Source organism: Acinonyx jubatus, chromosome B2, assembly GCF_027475565.1.
Source record: "Acinonyx jubatus isolate Ajub_Pintada_27869175 chromosome B2, VMU_Ajub_asm_v1.0, whole genome shotgun sequence".
NCBI lineage: Eukaryota > Metazoa > Chordata > Mammalia > Carnivora > Felidae > Acinonyx > Acinonyx jubatus.
The window spans coordinates 121,712,588-121,729,640 of record NC_069385.1 but is presented as its reverse complement, the minus strand read 5'-3'; the positions used below and the strand labels follow the sequence as shown (position 1 = coordinate 121,729,640).

The 17,053-nt window shown below is 35.0% G+C and overlaps 1 protein-coding gene across 3 annotated transcripts in view; it reads left to right on the top strand.

The window, feature by feature from the left end:
• The window catches only part of EXOC2 (exocyst complex component 2), a 267,798-nt gene that overhangs the window by 106,401 nt on the left and 144,344 nt on the right, over positions 1-17,053 (top strand). For all 3 annotated transcript variants that reach the window (XM_027040160.2, XM_027040158.2, XM_027040159.2), the window contains one exon: positions 14,739-14,864. In XM_027040160.2, coding sequence (XP_026895961.2) covers positions 14,739-14,864 — 126 coding nt within the window. The remainder of the gene's footprint in view (positions 1-14,738; positions 14,865-17,053) is intronic.

The window sequence follows — 17,053 nt, the reverse complement described above, 5'->3', positions numbered from 1 at the left end:
GCAAGACTGAACAGCAAAGCTCGTTATGAGGCTGCTACATTGATTCAGGCATCTTGCCTCACATGGACGTGGTGGATATGGAGAAAGAGATACAAGAGGTGTTCAGAAACTGGAAGTGATAAGATTTGGTGATTGAAGAATGAGGAAGAAGAAGGGGTCAAAGGTGACTCCCAGATATCTGATTTCAACAGCTAGTTAGGACGATGGCACCATTGAGTTAGGGACCATAGAAGAAAAAACTTATTTTTTTTTCTTTTGTTTGGGAAGATTGATTTGGAGTTGTCTGACATACAAGGGAAGATATCCAATAGGTAGTTCGGATTTACAGAACAAGAGATTTGGATGTGATCTGTGTGTAGATGGTCCCTGGGAGTTGATGCATTCACCCAAGAAGAGTTAAAGAGGAGAAAATTTCAGGCAGAAATCTGGGACACAATATTTACAGGGCTGATAGAAGAGACAAAGAAGGAGTGGTCTGCTGGGGTAGGAGGAAAGCAGGGCGTTTAATGTCATGACATCACAGAGGAGTGATCAGCAAGTTGTTTTAAGATGAAGAATAAGATGAAAAGATGTCTTTTAGATTTAGCACTGAGGCTATTGTTGGTGACCTTGGTAAATGTAGTTTCAGTGGCATGAGATGCCAAATAGATTATATAAATGTAAAAATAAATGAGACATAGTGATACTTACATGGCAAGGTTTCCAGGAGGAATAAGTGAAGTAACATAAAAACAGTCGTGGAACAGAAGGAAGTATAATGGAGAGGTCACAATTATTTGTTTATAGCATCATTTTGTCATGAATTACTTGGCTTGGTTTTGAGTACTTCCCAGCTGTAATTTTGTTTTATTCTAGGTATTTAGGAAAATCCAGATATCTCCTTATTGATGCCACATGAAAATTCCTATTAATGTCATTAATTACTTTAAAGTTTTAGCAGGTAAAAATGACCTCAAATTATATACACAGTCTGTATGTAGTCTTTAGGGATATTTAAAAGGCCTTACACATTTGTTTATTGGGTGTACTTTATTAGCCAGAACTTTCAACATTGACTTCCCATCAGAATTCCCTGGATCTTTTTAAAGACTGTCAATTCCTGACCTCTACTTTATTCCTACTGATTATTTTAGAATCTCTAAGTCTAGGCATCAGTATTTTTTTTTAATGCTCTCAGATGATTCAGGAATAGCCTGGATTGAATCTGTGCACTACATGCTGTGCTAGGGACTGGAAGTACAGTGGTGAGCAAGGCGACATGGTCTCTGACCTCTTAGAGCTTGTAGCCTATTGGGAGAGATATATATTTTTAAAAGCCACATATATAATTGTGAAAAACATCATAAAGTAGGGAGTATAAAATTCTGCTTCAGTCTATTGAGGGGGAGGTCCAAGGAAGTTTTCTAAAGGAGATGATATTTCCATTGAGTCTAAATGATAAATATCAGTTATCCAGATAAAGAAGTGTAGATTAGCCCAGATTCCTAGGAGGTGCTCAGTATTGTCACCCTATTCCCCAATCCACTAAATGGTTAATAAGTAACAGTGATTAACATATATCTCCAGATTCAAAGAGGATATGTGGTCTAACTAAGGATTTTCCTACTTATAAGAGACATCTGATTGTGTAATTTGGTTATGAAAATATTTGAATTTTTGGGATATGTGTAATTTATAAAGACAACATGTAGACTATTTGAAATTGGAAATGTACCATGAAATTTCACTTATCTGAACACCTAATAACACATATTGTTATGTCCATACCTGAAATATCTGATAACCAGTATTCCATTGCTAAAGGTCTGAATCTTTCTTTAAGATAAATGGAGACACACTTTTACCTGATGGATTCCTTTCCTGTCATCTTGATGTTATGTATCACCATATGTATTTATCTAGAACTGGTTAAAATCAGTATGTCTGAAAAAAAATGATGATAGCTTATGTGTAGCTGGAGCTGTACCTTTTAAATTCACTGACCAAAGTTATTGCAGAACTTGCTCATCACTTGTACTCATGAAATAATGAAAAGAATGTACGTTAAATAGATCCATTTGTTAGTGATGAGCTGTATCTAAATTTATTTTCATAAGTTGGTCTTTTTGATTAGGAAGTAAAAACATAACAATTTATAACTTACTCCACAGATTTTATAACCATACAAGATAAATTTCCTAAATATATTATTAGTCACATATTTGTAGGTTATATTTTAATTTTTCTCTTTCAAAAGAACATGCTTAACTGCACTCTTTTTTTTGAGAGACACAGCATGAGCCAGGGAAGGGCAGAGAGGGAGACAGACTCTGAAGCAGGTTCCAGGCTCTGAGCTGTCAGCACAGAGCCTGATGCAGGACTCAAACCCATGAATGACAAGATCATGACCTAAGTCGAAGTCAGTTGCTTAACTGACTGAGCCACCCGGGTGCCCCTTAACTGCCCTCTTTTATTGTCAGCAAATACGACTAATAAAAACAACATAGATAATCCTAACACAGAAGAGCCTTTTACTTGGAAAATTGATGTGTTCCTTGAGCTCATATCAGGATGAGTTTTTATGATTTTATTTGCAGAATTCCAAACATACCTAAAAGCAGAAAGTGTGATAAAATAACCTCCAATGTACCTAACCTAGTTTCAGCAGTTATCAATTCATAGCCAGTCTTACTGTATCTGTACTCCTACCTGTTTTTTACCTCCCCTCACCCTGAATTTTTTTTTTCAACGTTTATTTATTTTTGGGGGGACAGAGAGAGACAGAGCATGAACGGGGGAGGGGCAGAGAGAGAGGGAGACACAGAATCGGAAACAGGCTCCAGGCTCTGAGCCATCAGCCCAGAGCCTGACACGGGGCTCAAACTCACGGAACGCGAGATCGTGACCTGGCTGAAGTCGGACGCTCAACTGACTGCGCCACCCAGGCGCCCCCTGAATTATTTTTGAAGCAGGTCATATTCATTCATAATTATTTCAGTATGTAAGTTTCAGAGATAAAAATTCTTTTTAAAAACTGTAGCCAAAACACCATTATGATTACTTAAAAGTTATTAATAATTTCTTAATATCAAATATTTAGTCTTCAAAATTCAGAATCAGTTTGATGTATCTAAGTACAATGATACCCTACCTTTTTAACTTACACTCAATGCAAAGGCAAAGGACATGAAATGTGGCATAGATATAGACTGAACATGTGTTTCCTAAAATGGAAAAACTAGCCATTAGTAAAATATGGCCCACAGACCCATTTCTGTTCTGGTTGCTCTCATTAATGCATGTATATGTCATTGAACACATGTTAGCTCTTATATACACATAATACACATTTACTACTTTCACACAGATGATGTAATCATATATAGTATAGGTGTATGTATGTGTGGATGTGTTTATATAAAATATATGTCTTAATTAGAAGTGTGCTGGGAATAAGCTGTTTGTTCATGATGTACTCTCAGTTGATATTTGAGTGTCTAAATATATAAGTGTAAGGTAATATGGGGGAGGTCTCCTAAATATCATTTGGATTTTTTATTGGCTATCTTCTCATTGTTATGTCATTTTAGAAATGTAAAAAAAACTTGGGATAGTGTCTAGTTCAATTGATGACTTTATGTCTATTGTGCATGTGAAGGCGGTATCTCAGAGAGTGACAACCCAGCTTCCCCTTGTCCTGAATAGGGGTGGAAGTAGTGAGCAGTTCAGATTTCTCCCCATTCCACCAGACTCTACTCCTTCTGGACCAGTGAGGTAGGATAGCAGGTTCTCTGTATTCTATTGTAGGAGCAAATATTTCATCAAACAGGATTTCTGAACATGATGATCATGATGACAGTGCCTTTATTTCATCTGGCACTTCATTATGAAGTTTCATTGCTTTTATTCAGGTATTCTCAGCATACTGTTTTCAAAATGAAACCTTATTGCATTCTAAATCTAAAGAATGAATTGTAAGTTCCTCTATTATAATATCTGTACTTTGACTTTTAACACTGGATAAGATAAATGGTTGTAATTGTTTAAACCCCTAGGCAAAGAACAGTAGTCAAGAACGGAGACAGTCCTGTGAAATAAAATACAATTTTAAATAGATAGACTATATGTATTTCAGACAGGAAAAGGTTTCTTAATGTCTTTTTAAGTTGGTCTTTATGCATTAATTTAAGAAATCTAACATAATTTTTTTTCAAGTCTTAAAGCCTTTCCATAGTGGTTTAAGGAAAAAAAATGTTAATTATATTTAGTCTTGTGGTCTTCAGAGAAAATTTCATAAGCAAAGATGGTGATAGATTTTCAGAGCAGCAATCCTATATTAAAAAAGCCACCTTTTTCCAAGGATTCTTTTGTATAGCAGAGCTATTCTTTTGTTAGCAGAGCTAGGTCATAATATTGATATTCTTATGGACACTGCATTAGACCTTTCTCTGAATTCTTAATTTTATAGTAATAACATAGGCTGGACTTAGTGGATGGTGTCTTCCAGATTATAAACATACAGAACAAGAGATTACCATTGTACCTTAAACATGCTTTGACATTTATCCCCAAATATTCTTCATTGCTTTTCTATGACCTACCTCTATAGTGCAAATGTGACTTTTGGCTTTTCTAAGGGGAGACACAGGGGAAAAAATATAGGGAATAGGCATAAAGATTAATATTTTAAAAACTCATCCTAGCTTAAATACTAAAGGAAGAGTTTGATTGTTTTTTTACCCCCCAGCCTAAACTGTTTAACCATTTTGCTACTGTGCCCCTGCATTCACAGCAGCTTTATGTCCTGAATTGTTGTACAGAAAACTTTTACCACCTTATAAGAAGTGTCATTCCTCTCTTAAAATTCCTGTGAAACAGGTCCAAAATTAGACTAAGTCTTCAGGTTTCCTGTCAGGAAAAGCCTTTGGTTAGCCCCCTACTGACATTCTCAAACAGGATTTTTAAAGGTAGCCTTCAAAGGTGTTTTTTTCTTTGTTCTGAAAATGAATTTAACTCTTAAAATATATGCTGGCGATATCTAATAACTCAAGGGGAAGGGTATCAGCCTACTCCTAGAGTAATTATTCCCTTCTTTCAGGTATGTATTTAATTAGGACTTCGCCCAAAGGACGTATTTGAGTATGGGCATAATCAGGGGCATTTAGAATAGGAGCAATAGCTTAAGTAAGCAGCAGATTCTTTAAAATAGTCACACAACAGAAGAAAATACATTTATATGTGGCTCAGGTTCTCTTTGAAAACTTTGAGATGATATGTCATACTTGAAAGGTTTATTCTGAATCATCACGGTGTGTATCTATTATGGAAGAAAAAGTATTAATAGAGGCTGTGCTAAATATCTACTCTTAATTTTTTCAAACACTGAGCAGATTATTGATTACTTGCTGAAATAAAAATATTTATGTTTATCTGATGATCTTAAGATATAAAAGGCTGTATTTTCCAGTTTATGAAATAACATGCATAGGGGCAGCTGGGTAGCTCAGTTGGTTGAGCATCCCACTTTGGCTGAGGTTATGATCTTGCAGTTCACGAGTTCGGGCCCTGTGTCAGTCTCTGTGCTGACAGCTCAGAGCCTGGAGCCTGTTTCAGATTCTGTGTCTCCCTGTCTCTCTGCCCCTCCCCCACTTGCACTCTGTCTCTCAAAAATAAATGTTAAAAAATTTTTTAATAAAAGAATTTTAAAAATAACATGCATAAAATATTTTTTAAAACTTATGTTCAATTTTCTGAATTTGCAGAGTATAACTAAACTATTTTTCTTGATATTTAAAAAGTGCACCTATGAACTTTGTGTACATAATTTATACATGTGTATATGTGTGTGTATGTATACATACATGTATATATGTATGTGTATGTATATGTGTGTATGTATACATATACATACACACTTTTAATTAGTGGAGTTAATAAATATAATTCTGGTATTTTTATAATGAAGGGTTAGGTAAATTTCCTGTACTCTTGATTAAATTGCAACCTCTATAGGGAATAGGCAGCAGATTAATCATATTTTCTATAGAACTACAAAAATATTTCCATAGTTAAAAGACAGTAAAAATGTGTCTTTTTATTATTATACATGCATTAAATGTTATATATTTAACAATATATATTATATACATAACAATATATAGTAATATTGTTATACATATATTAAATATTTTAATAAAATTATAATTTTTTTAAGTTGTTACAATGAGGTTGTACCTAAGGATGGTTCTTTATGAAATTTAGTTTCTGGAGATTTAAAAAATAATTTCTTTCCTGAATTTTGATCATAACAGTATGAATCTAGAAAAATAGAAGTTTATTTAAAAAGAAAAAAAAGGAAAGGCACAACAGCAGCTACAGATAGAAGATTTTGATTTGATCTACCTGCTCTTCCTAAATCCCTTCTGATGTAGGTTATACAACCCCAGCTTTATCTGTAGCCTTGTTTTTTGTTGTTGTTGTGACTAGAGGATTTTTTTAATTGGCTCTAGAAGATTAAATGCTTCTAATGGGATTTTAGTCATTTGCTTTGAGATTTATAAGCTACAAGGGATATATAGAATAAGGCAGATTCAAGAGAGAGAAGTAGAGGTACCAGTTTAGGACTGTTATAAAAAAACTCTATTCAGCAACGTGGTGGTCTGATTTTCTTTTCCCCTTTGTCCTTTTTTACAGAAAGGGAAAAACCCAAGTGATGTTCAGGGTGCCATGAATTAGATTTACAAGGCATACTATTAGAAGTCATCCCTGTTGTTTGTAATAAGTGTAAGTTTATATAAGCAGTATTCACTACCTGAATGCAGATCAGCAGGTTTTTATATAATGACTGTAGATTTGTTTTTAAATCTAATTTGAAAAGAGAATTTTAGCTACCAAATTAAAATTAAGAGTAGTAATTAATACTAGTAATTTAAGTAGTGTTTTAAAGTCAGTAACTTAGGACTTGAGAATTTGATTTACTGTTTTGAATAACATAGCATTTGTTTGTAGATTTGCATAGTAAAATAACAGCTGTTAAACATCATAGGAAAGAGTTGGATTAAGTTCTTTTTACTTGTTTCTTCTATTTTATACTAGATTCCATTCACCTTACAATGAATGAGTGATCCATCTTTGTTAAGACAGGCCAATAAGGCTTATGTTAAAAGGACCTTTTTTAAATTTGTTATCCTAGCAGCTGGTTCTTTTCTACTGTCTTGGCTTACTGTACATCTGGAAGAAGACATCTTGCAGCTGGGAGCCATTTCATGTCTAATTCATGTCCCCCTATCCTTAAGAGAGAAAAAAAATTTTGACAGTGCGTGTCAAGCACACATTGAATGCTAGCATTAACTGGTAATTTTAAAATATTCATTACAAATATTTTGTGTTATGTCATTTTGTAATAATTCTATTGCTTATATATTCTGAGCATGTTTTTTCTATTTAGATCTATAAAAAATTACAAAAAATATAGTACTTATTTATTTTTTTATTTAAATATTTTTTTAAATGTTTATTTATTTTTGGGAGATAGAGAGACAGAGTGGGGGAGGGGCAGAGAGATAGAGGGAGACCCAGAATCTGAAGGAGGCTCCAGGCTCTGAGCCTGTCAGCACAGAGCCTGACGCAGGGTTCCAACCCACGAAGAGCAGGATCATGACCTGGGCCGAAGTCGGACACTCAACCGGTTGAGCCACCCAAGCGCCCCTAAAAAATATAAGTATTTTCATAAAAGCATAAATAATTTTATTTTGTTTATTCACCTTTCTAGCTTATTTCAAATATCTGGTTCTTGTTTACATAGCTAATGTTAGCTAATAAATACTTATTCAAAATTCACACTTCTAGTTTTGCTTTTAAAATATATTCTACTGTTTTACCTACTGTTTTGAATGATGTTAAAGTACACCAGAATTTTTGCCTGGAACCTGCTTAGGACAGTTGTGACACCCAAGAAAGTAAAGTGAGGTTAACAAAGAGTATGTTAAATATGTTTCCCTTCATTTAATTTAGATGAAATGATCCTCTTTAAATTAAGGAAATGCCCCTGTAGCAACTTTAAATATAGAGACACAGTAAGATCAAAAAGAACATTTTTATCTGTTGACACAGGTCTAATTCGTGAGGAATTTCTAATTCTGTCTTGATACAACCACCACCCCCTACTCCCCCCCCTCCACCCCCTCCAGATTTGGCATTGAAATTCTTCTGTGTGGTGTGCTTGAAAGGAATCCTATCCTGCCTGTGTCTGTGGAGGCTCCTGGCCCGTGTGTTTGGTCAACAAGCAACAGTGGGTGGTCGGGCTGCAGTGCAGGACAAGGGCCCGCTGTGCGCAGGAAAATGTGTTCAAAGGTGTTTAAGGGCGGTAAGGAAGTCAGCCGCCCTTCTGAGATTCCGGGGGCTATAGATCAGTGTTCTCCACACTATTGTAGACTGTGAGAAAACTTGCTGCAGGAGGCACGAAGGATGAGAAAATATAGTAAACTTATTCACCTGGTTCCACATCTGCAGGCTTCCCTTAAGAAAGGACTCTTCTGCCCTTTTTGTTGTATAGTCTGTTAAATAAATATTGACTACTATTTGCATTGAAAATAGGGAAAACTTGCACAGCTTGAGTTGAAAGGATTTGATTGATACATGATAAGGTTTCCTGGAACTCTTTTGGAGTACTAGGTACAATAAGCATTTTCTACAAAATCAAATTCATTATCAGGTTTTTTTCCTTAGGAATCAGTGTTTTAATGTAAACCATTAAGTTTTTGGGCCTAAGGGAAGATCTTTTCAGATCTTTTAAGAGCAAATTGTGAAAGATTGTTTATTTTCTTTTAGAAAAGTAATACATTTTAAACTTTTGATTATTTCTACGCTTGCAGCTTTATTCTTTTAGTGAAGTGACTAGGATTGTTTTATTAGTGTCCTATAGAAAATAACTTCTGCAGCTTTTGAAAACATCTTTTTCTTTTTCTTTTAATTAAAACAAATTTTCTGTTCTGTTTATAGAGTATCCTTAAAAGGGTTTTTCTGATTTTATGTTTGTTTACAATCTGTTAATTTCTCCTACGTACTCACAATTAGAAAAAGTTCCTTTTGAGGTATAGAAGCTTTAACTGGAGAAATAAAACATAGATTTTTGATTGTCAGTAATTAAGAAGTTATTATTTTTAAAAATTTTAAGTGTTTGAAAGTTTTTTTTTCCCCAATATGCTTCTTCCAGCATCTGTAGATAAGCCATGTATCTTTTTTTTTTGATATATTGGTGAAACTGTAACTCAAATACTAGTTTGTAGAATTTAGAAGACATGGCTATATACCCTTTTAGTTCTAGGATTTTGTTTTTATCATTTTTCCTGCAAATACCACATAGGATTTTGGAACTAGAAGTACTGTAGTGTTGGTTCTCATGCTATCGGGTATGTTTCTGTGTGGAATTTTGTCTCCAGAGTAGTCTTTACACTGTTCCCCAGCTAACTGTTTATAGCCAAATAATTTTGATCTTACAAGCATTTATTCCTTTGAATGTATTTATTGGTTACCCTGCTTCGTGTCTTTAAAATAGCCAAGCTGTAACAAAATTCTGATGAATTTCAGAACAAATTCTGATGAATTTCAAAATAGGTTTCACTGTTACTTTTTTGTTGTCTTTATATTTTCTTTATATAATTTCCATTTAAGGCTTAATTTTCACATTTGCTCTGTAGAGGCAGACTTTTTATACATTTACATAACAACAGTAATCAGTGACCTAAGTTGTAGGAATAGTGAGCAAAAGAAACATATTTTCCATTTTATTCTCAGTGGTGATATAAAGTTTCAGATTTAAACTTCATATCTTAGAATCATTATTTTATAGCCAAAAAAGACTTTAAAATTTTTATAGTTTCAAGTCCTGATTTTTACAGGTGATGAAGCATTGGCCTATTATGACTCCTTCAGCTAGCTGTAGAATTCCATTCCAGTTGTAAAACCATGAGAATCCTGGGTTAATCCCTGCCTCAGTTTCAAATATAGTGAACATGTTGTTAGTATTAGCACAAATGAAGCCAGAAAGTGATAACCTTTCATCAAGGCTGCAATCCTACTTTTAATTTTTTTTCATCTAGAAAAAATTGTCGAAACAGTTAATTTCTGGAGAAAATTTACTGCCAAGAAAACAAATGATTTCTCATAATCTGATGCAGTATTGAGAAAGACATAGCCAAACACAATTTTACAAAAACTTTAGTCTCTGTCACCTGTAAAATGTTCCATTGCAAGCTAAAATTCTAATGAAAGAACTGAAGTTGTGTGTATACACTTGAACACCATCTTGTATGCAGGGGCAGATAACTTAGATTGTCAGGGAAAACACACAAGTAAGTAACATAAGTTTCAGTTGCACATAAGTCAGAGCATGATTTTATGAAACTTCCTAATTATTCACATTTATTTATTTTTTTTTAATTTTTTTTTTTAACGTTTATTTATTTTTGGGACAGAGAGAGACAGAGCATGAATGGGGGAGGGGCAGAGAGAGAGGGAGACACAGAATCCGAAGCAGGCTCCAAGCTCTGAGCCATCAGCCCAGAGCCCGACGCGGGGCTCGAACTCACGAACCGTGAGATCGTGACCTGAGCTGAAGTCGGACGCTCAACCGACTGAGCCACCCAGGCGCCCCAGCTAATTATTCTCATTTAATAAACATATGTTTTGTATAATGTATGTATGTCTCATGAACACATCAAAAGATGTTGCTATCATTGTGTTGTAAAACAGCCAAGAAAATATGCTGATTTCTTGTAAGGTATTTTCAAGCCTTTTGTTGATTTGATGTTACAGAAATAGTTTTTCTCATTTTTTTGTTTTCTTTTTACTTATCGTCAAAACCACTTCATATTTGTAATAATTTTATAGTGTAGGAATGCCACATCATGTAATTTAAGTTTAAAAGGGCTGTCAATCCTCAAGGATTTTTTTCTTTTGACACTTGATAGTAAATAGTTTCTGTTAAATGAGATTTAAAATGTTTTAATTTTCTCTTCAAAGGATAATCTTCCTAATTCCCTGTAAAATAACTGATGATAAGACCTTTTCTTTGAGCAAAAAAAAAAAAAAAAAAATGTTAGAGAAATGCATTTGCGAGTTTAATGCCCACTGGTGAGTTTTCAGGGCTGATGAATGTGTGTGGTGCTGTTGCGCTATCTTCTGGTCACTCAGTAAAAATGCGTCTTACAGATTTGTTCCAGATGCTGGTTAGTCCTGAGGGTGGGTGTATATGCTGTTTTAACTCCCTGATGCTGTGCTACACTGGATGGTAATTTGACACTGCCAATTAAGAAATCAGTTCATGTTAAACTTTCTTTTCCTGATATAATAGAAAATGATGATATGGTTTCTAATAGAAGAAAAGCATATTCATAATATAATTTCTGTTATTAAAGGGGAAGATAAATCAGTGCTGTAACAGTTTCAAAATTCCAAGATTTACTTAAACTTCATAAATTACTTAAAATTAAACTATTTAAATTAAAGTTGTAAAGACATTATTTATGGGGAAAATCTTTTTCTGAGGATCTACTTGAATAATGATAATTATATTTTTCTGTAGGAATGGTACATAATGTATTTTTAGGAAACTAGGAAGTGTTTTCCTTCTTAATTAAAAATGTATAGTCTGGGGGGTGCCTGGGTGGCTCAGTCGGTTGAGTGTCCGACTTTGGCTCAGGTCATGATCTTGCGGTTTGTGAGTTCGAGCCCCGTGTTGGGCTCTGTGCTGATGGCTCAGAGCCTGGAGCCTGCTTCGGATTCTGTGTCTCCCTCTCTCTCTGCCCCTCCCCAGCTCATACTCTGTCTCTGTCTCTCTGTCTCTCTGTCTCTGTCTCTCTCTGTCAAAAATAAATAAACATTAAAATAATTAAAATAAAATTAAAACGTATATTTCTGAAACCTTGAAGAGTAACTTGTAACATTTTAAAATTAAAACGTTCTAGGGGCTCCTGGGTGGCTCAGTCGGTTGGGCATCTGACTTTGGCTCAGGTCATGATCTCAAAGTTCGTGGGTTTGAGCCCCGCGTCGGGCTCTGGGCTGACAGCTCAGAGCCTGGAGTCTGCTTCAGATTCTGTGTCTCTCACTCTGTCTGCCCCTCCCTAGCTTGCACTCTGTCTTTCTCTTTCTCAAAGGTGAATAAATATTTTTAAAAAAATTTTTTTAAGTAAAACATTCTTTGTACCTTTTTATATAAAATTTTATTTATATTATAATTTTAATGTAAATACTTATTGTGATGCTAAATAAGTTTGGTCTTCTTTATATTTCCTATTAAAGTATGTCAGAAAATTGATATTATGATACTAATTTCCTGAATTCTATAGTTAATAGCAGTGGCAACTGTGTAACTGCAAAGGAAAATGTCATATCATTAAAGCTTCTACACACAACTTCTTTAATACAGAAAACAATCAATTATAAAAATACTGTTTCTCCATTGTATTTTTTTACTCTGTATCACATATCATTTATTTTGTTTTCCAAAGTAGAAATGCAGGTAAATAAATTATTTATATTTAGCACTTTAGTAGAACATAGTATTTCTTCAATAAAATTCTGTTCCACTAAAAAATCTGTTCAAATGATTTAATTTCTATTTTTACAATCCCTACCTTAGTAGAATTTGTGAGAATACAAGGAAATAGCTCATAGTGTATCATGTTAAGTGGCTCATGTTAGGAGGAGCTTGTGAAGGCAGGTTCTCCATAGCATGTTTTTACTGTATTTTTTTATTTATTGCTTTATTTTTTTGCCTCCACTAAGAATGTAAACATTTTGAGAGCAGGGCCTTGTCTATTATTCATCACCTTATCCTCAGGGTCTACAGTTACTGGCACATAGGAGGTACTCAATAAATACTTGTCAGTGTTACTGAATAACTAATATTATCAGTGGCATAGATATGTTTTATCTTTTGTATCTGAAAACAAATCTATAAGCTTTTATTATTCTACTAAGTTATAAAAGAAGGAATAGAGTTCTTACTGAATAATTTAGTACCAGTCACTCAGTATATATTGAGGGAGTTATTTGCAGAAGGTCCAGTGATTATGGACACAGATATAATATTTAATCCTTACACCTGAGAATATAGTATTTTCATTTGGAAACAGGAGTAACTTGACTGTTAATGAACATCAGAAGGTAGAATGTCAAGTCAGTTGAATTATGTTACTTTTCACTTGTGTCAGAAGGCAGAGAAGATAGGTAACACTTTGAGTTGGAATAAGAGGTGACTTCATGGAGCAGCTGTAATTCAAGTCCTATCTTTTTTTTAATTTTTAATGTTTATTTATTTTTGAGAGAGACAGAGCACAAATGGGGGAGGTGCAGAGAGAGAGGGAGACAGAATCCAAAGCAGGCTCTAGGCTCTGAGCTGTCAGCACAGAGCCTGACACAGGGCTTAACCCCACGAACCGTGAAATCATGATCTGAACCAAAGTCTGAAGCCCAACTGACTGAGCCACCCAGGCACCCCTCAAGTCGCGTTTTTAAGAATGAGAGTTTAAGTGGGTGGACAGGAAGGATAGGTGAGGCCTTTCAGGTGGAGAGGGTAGGATATAAGGCAGAAAAATGTAAGATGATTTTTCATAGGGAGAATATGTAAATGTCCTATGCATGGCAAATTCTCTGTAAATGTGTTGAATTCAGTTTGTTTTGAACATCTTTGGATGCCCAACTAAAGAGCTCAAAGTGGTGTAGATGCCTCTACAGACTGACAAGGCAAATGTTACCACCTAAAGCCAATGTCTTACTAACTCATTAAGCAACATGGGATACTAATAGTTCTTGATATCCATTTTAGGAAAAAATGTTTCCTGGTTTTTAGAATAATTTGGGTTGGATTTATTTTTTTTAATTTTTTTTTAATGTTTATTTATTTTTGAGAGAGACAGAGACAGAGCATGAGCGGGGGAGGGGCAGAGAGAGAGGGAGACACAGAATCTGAAACAGGCTACAGGTTCTAAACTGTCAGTACAGAGCCTGACGTGGGGCTAGAATTCACAGGGTGCCAGCTCATGACCTGAGCCAAAGCTGGGCATTTAATTGACTGAGCCACCCAGGCACCCCTGGGTTGGATGTCTAAGGGTTTTGTGGAAGACTTCTGAGAAGAGAATCAAGAAAGCACTATTTTGGTGATATTAATCCAGACAGTAAAGAGAGTTTCTGGACAGTAGTAAAATGTTAGGCTTCTGGAATATTAACAGTGTGAGGTGGGAAGGATCCAAATTAGGTGGCTGGCATCAGGAATAGAAATAGGGGATCAAATCCCACATACCAAAGAAATCATAGGATTTGGAGATTTAAATTTTACAGGAAAGTTAAAGATTTATGCTGTAAGTCTGCTCCATCAAAAGAATCAGAACTCCGTGACTTCCAAGCGCCAAGTTGTTTTTCAAAAAAGGATTTCTCATCCTGATTTTTATTTGTAGACTTTGTCCCACCCTTGCCCCTGCCAGTATTGCTGAATATTCATTCTAAAATGAAACATAAGTTTCTTTCATGGTTTGTTACCTCTCTGTATTAAGCCAAAGAAATGGATTGAATCCTACAAATCTGTCATGGTGGGAATGACTTTTAAAAGCTATTAAGAGAAAACATTTTTTTATTTTGCTTAGTGAATGTTTTATTTAAAAGAATGGAACAATTGATCAAGAAATAACTCTGAGAAGCAGTTCATTACATCAACTAAATAAGAATATATGGAATGTATGGAAATGTCACCTCTCTTCTAGGTACCCCAGGCCTTCACAGTCCCATGTTGGATCTGGACAGTGATACACGTCCCTTGGTGTTGGGTCATCTTAGTCAGACAGCGTCATTAAAGAGGGGCAGCAGCTTTCAGTCTGGTCGAGATGACAGTAAGTATCTCTGTCTACTCCTACTTTGTCTTTTAAATTTGTACTTCTGTAATTTCAGACATTTTTGTCTTGGAAATTTTCCTTGTGTTGCTGCTGCTAAGTATTACCAACCTTCACAGGTGAATGTATATTCAACATACACAGTTAAAGTCTACTTTAATTTTTCCTGTGGTTGACTTTTAAAGAATATGCTACAGAAAATATTTTGTGAGAAATTCTTTAAGATGACCTTTGTAATAAAAGTAATCTCTATAGTCAGTACAGAGAAACACCTTTTGTATGCATTTTAAAACTTGGTTTAGAAAGAAGGGTTAATAATATATTAATTACTAATCATTTTTTCCTGAGAATAAAGTATCTTGAATTGTAACTATATTACATTTCCTTTGTAAAGTTGATATTTACCTATTGTTTATTTACCTGTGTGAGATACAAAATATATCGGTTATAATGCATTTGGGTACCAGTTAAATGCTGTTAGTCACTAGTTATTTATAACCTCAATAACAAATCTAAGAAATCCAAATAGGGTGGGGCGCCTGGCTGGTTCAGTTAGTAGAGCATGTGACTCTTGATCTCAGGGTTGTGAATTCAAGGCACATGTTGGGTGTAGAGATTACTTAAGAATAATTTTTTTTTTAAAAGAAAGAAATCCAAATAGGCTAATAGAAATATCTTACTTTATATTAAAAGTAAATACCTCAAAGTTTATTTTAAGGTATTTTATGTTATTCTTATAAGTATTGGAGTTTACTTGTGTGTGATTTTTTAAATTTTTTTAATGTTTACTTATTTTTTGAGACAACAAGAGGGAGAGAGACAGAACGTGAGTCGGGTAGGGCAGAGAGAGAGAGGGAGACACAGACTCTGAAGCAGGCTCCAGGCTCTGAGCTGTCTGCATAGAGCCTGACGTGGGTCTCAAACCCACGAACCGTGAGATTATGAACTGAGCCGAAGTCGGACACTTAACTGACTGAGCCACCAAGGCGCCCCTCTGTTTTTTATTTTTAAAGAAATTTTTCTTTACGTTGGTGAGAAAACAGTTGTTCCTTATTTTTCTTTGGAGTGGAGGCATTCTCCATGACAGACTGATCTTTGAGACCCAGTGGTCCATATATGTAGAATGTCTATATACTGTGTATATGTAGAATACATGGAAGTGCAGTAAGCCAGGCCGCTCAGAGAGCTTGTTCAGCATCAGAGCCAACAAGGACTTGGTTCAGCATAGGGTGTTTTCACTTTAATTTCCCAGCAAATAGTCTTGCAAAGAATATATGAGATAAGGATACTAGTTGAATTTCTCACAATAGTGTTATATAAGTAACGATCAATATAGCTGCATGGAGGAGCTCAAACCTTTGAAACACTAATTTGGGGGAAGATATCATAACAGTCTACTTGCCACCACATGAGGCACGTGTTTCAGTGCTTCAGTTTTTAGATTTTCTTCTCCTATTTATTATCATTGGCCCATCATGCACTGGGCTGTGGTCTATGCTATGTAGCATGCTGCCTGCCATTTGGAAAACAGTGCTTATCTGTATTTGTTTTGTCTCTTTCAGCTCTGTCTCAAGATGAAAAATACCTCTAATTTCATTAGACTCATATCACATTATCATTAGGACTCCTTTCATTGGTTGTCTGTTCAATTGTAGACTCCATGAAGGCAAAGACCTGTTCTGTTCATTCAGTATTAGTGGTCAGCATCATAGATAGACGTTATGGTATAGCCACAGGATTAAGACACAGGACACTTAATAAATATTGGCCAAATAGACAAGTACAGTTTGTAATGTACCCCTAAATAAAGAACTATGCCTTTCACGTATGTGACAACAATTTAAAGCTTTTCCCCCCAACTCATAGACAAAGGGCTAATATACCTAAGAGGTAAAGAGGCTCTGTAGGCCACAGATAGGAAGTCTGAATGGCTCTTAAGTATATGAAGGCAGGTATTCAGCCTCACAGTAAAAATTTAAAAGGCTATGAAGAACGATGGGATGTGAGTTTGGCAAAATCCCTAAATTTTTATTGTTTTAGGTTTTATGTATTTGGTTTGTTCATTGGTAAGATTATAAAGAAGCTTATATGTGTTTATGTGTGTTGCTGGTGGGTGTGTAAAGAATCCCTGTAGAGGACAGTTTAATAATACTTTTTAAAATCACAACTTCATGTACTCTTGGACCTAG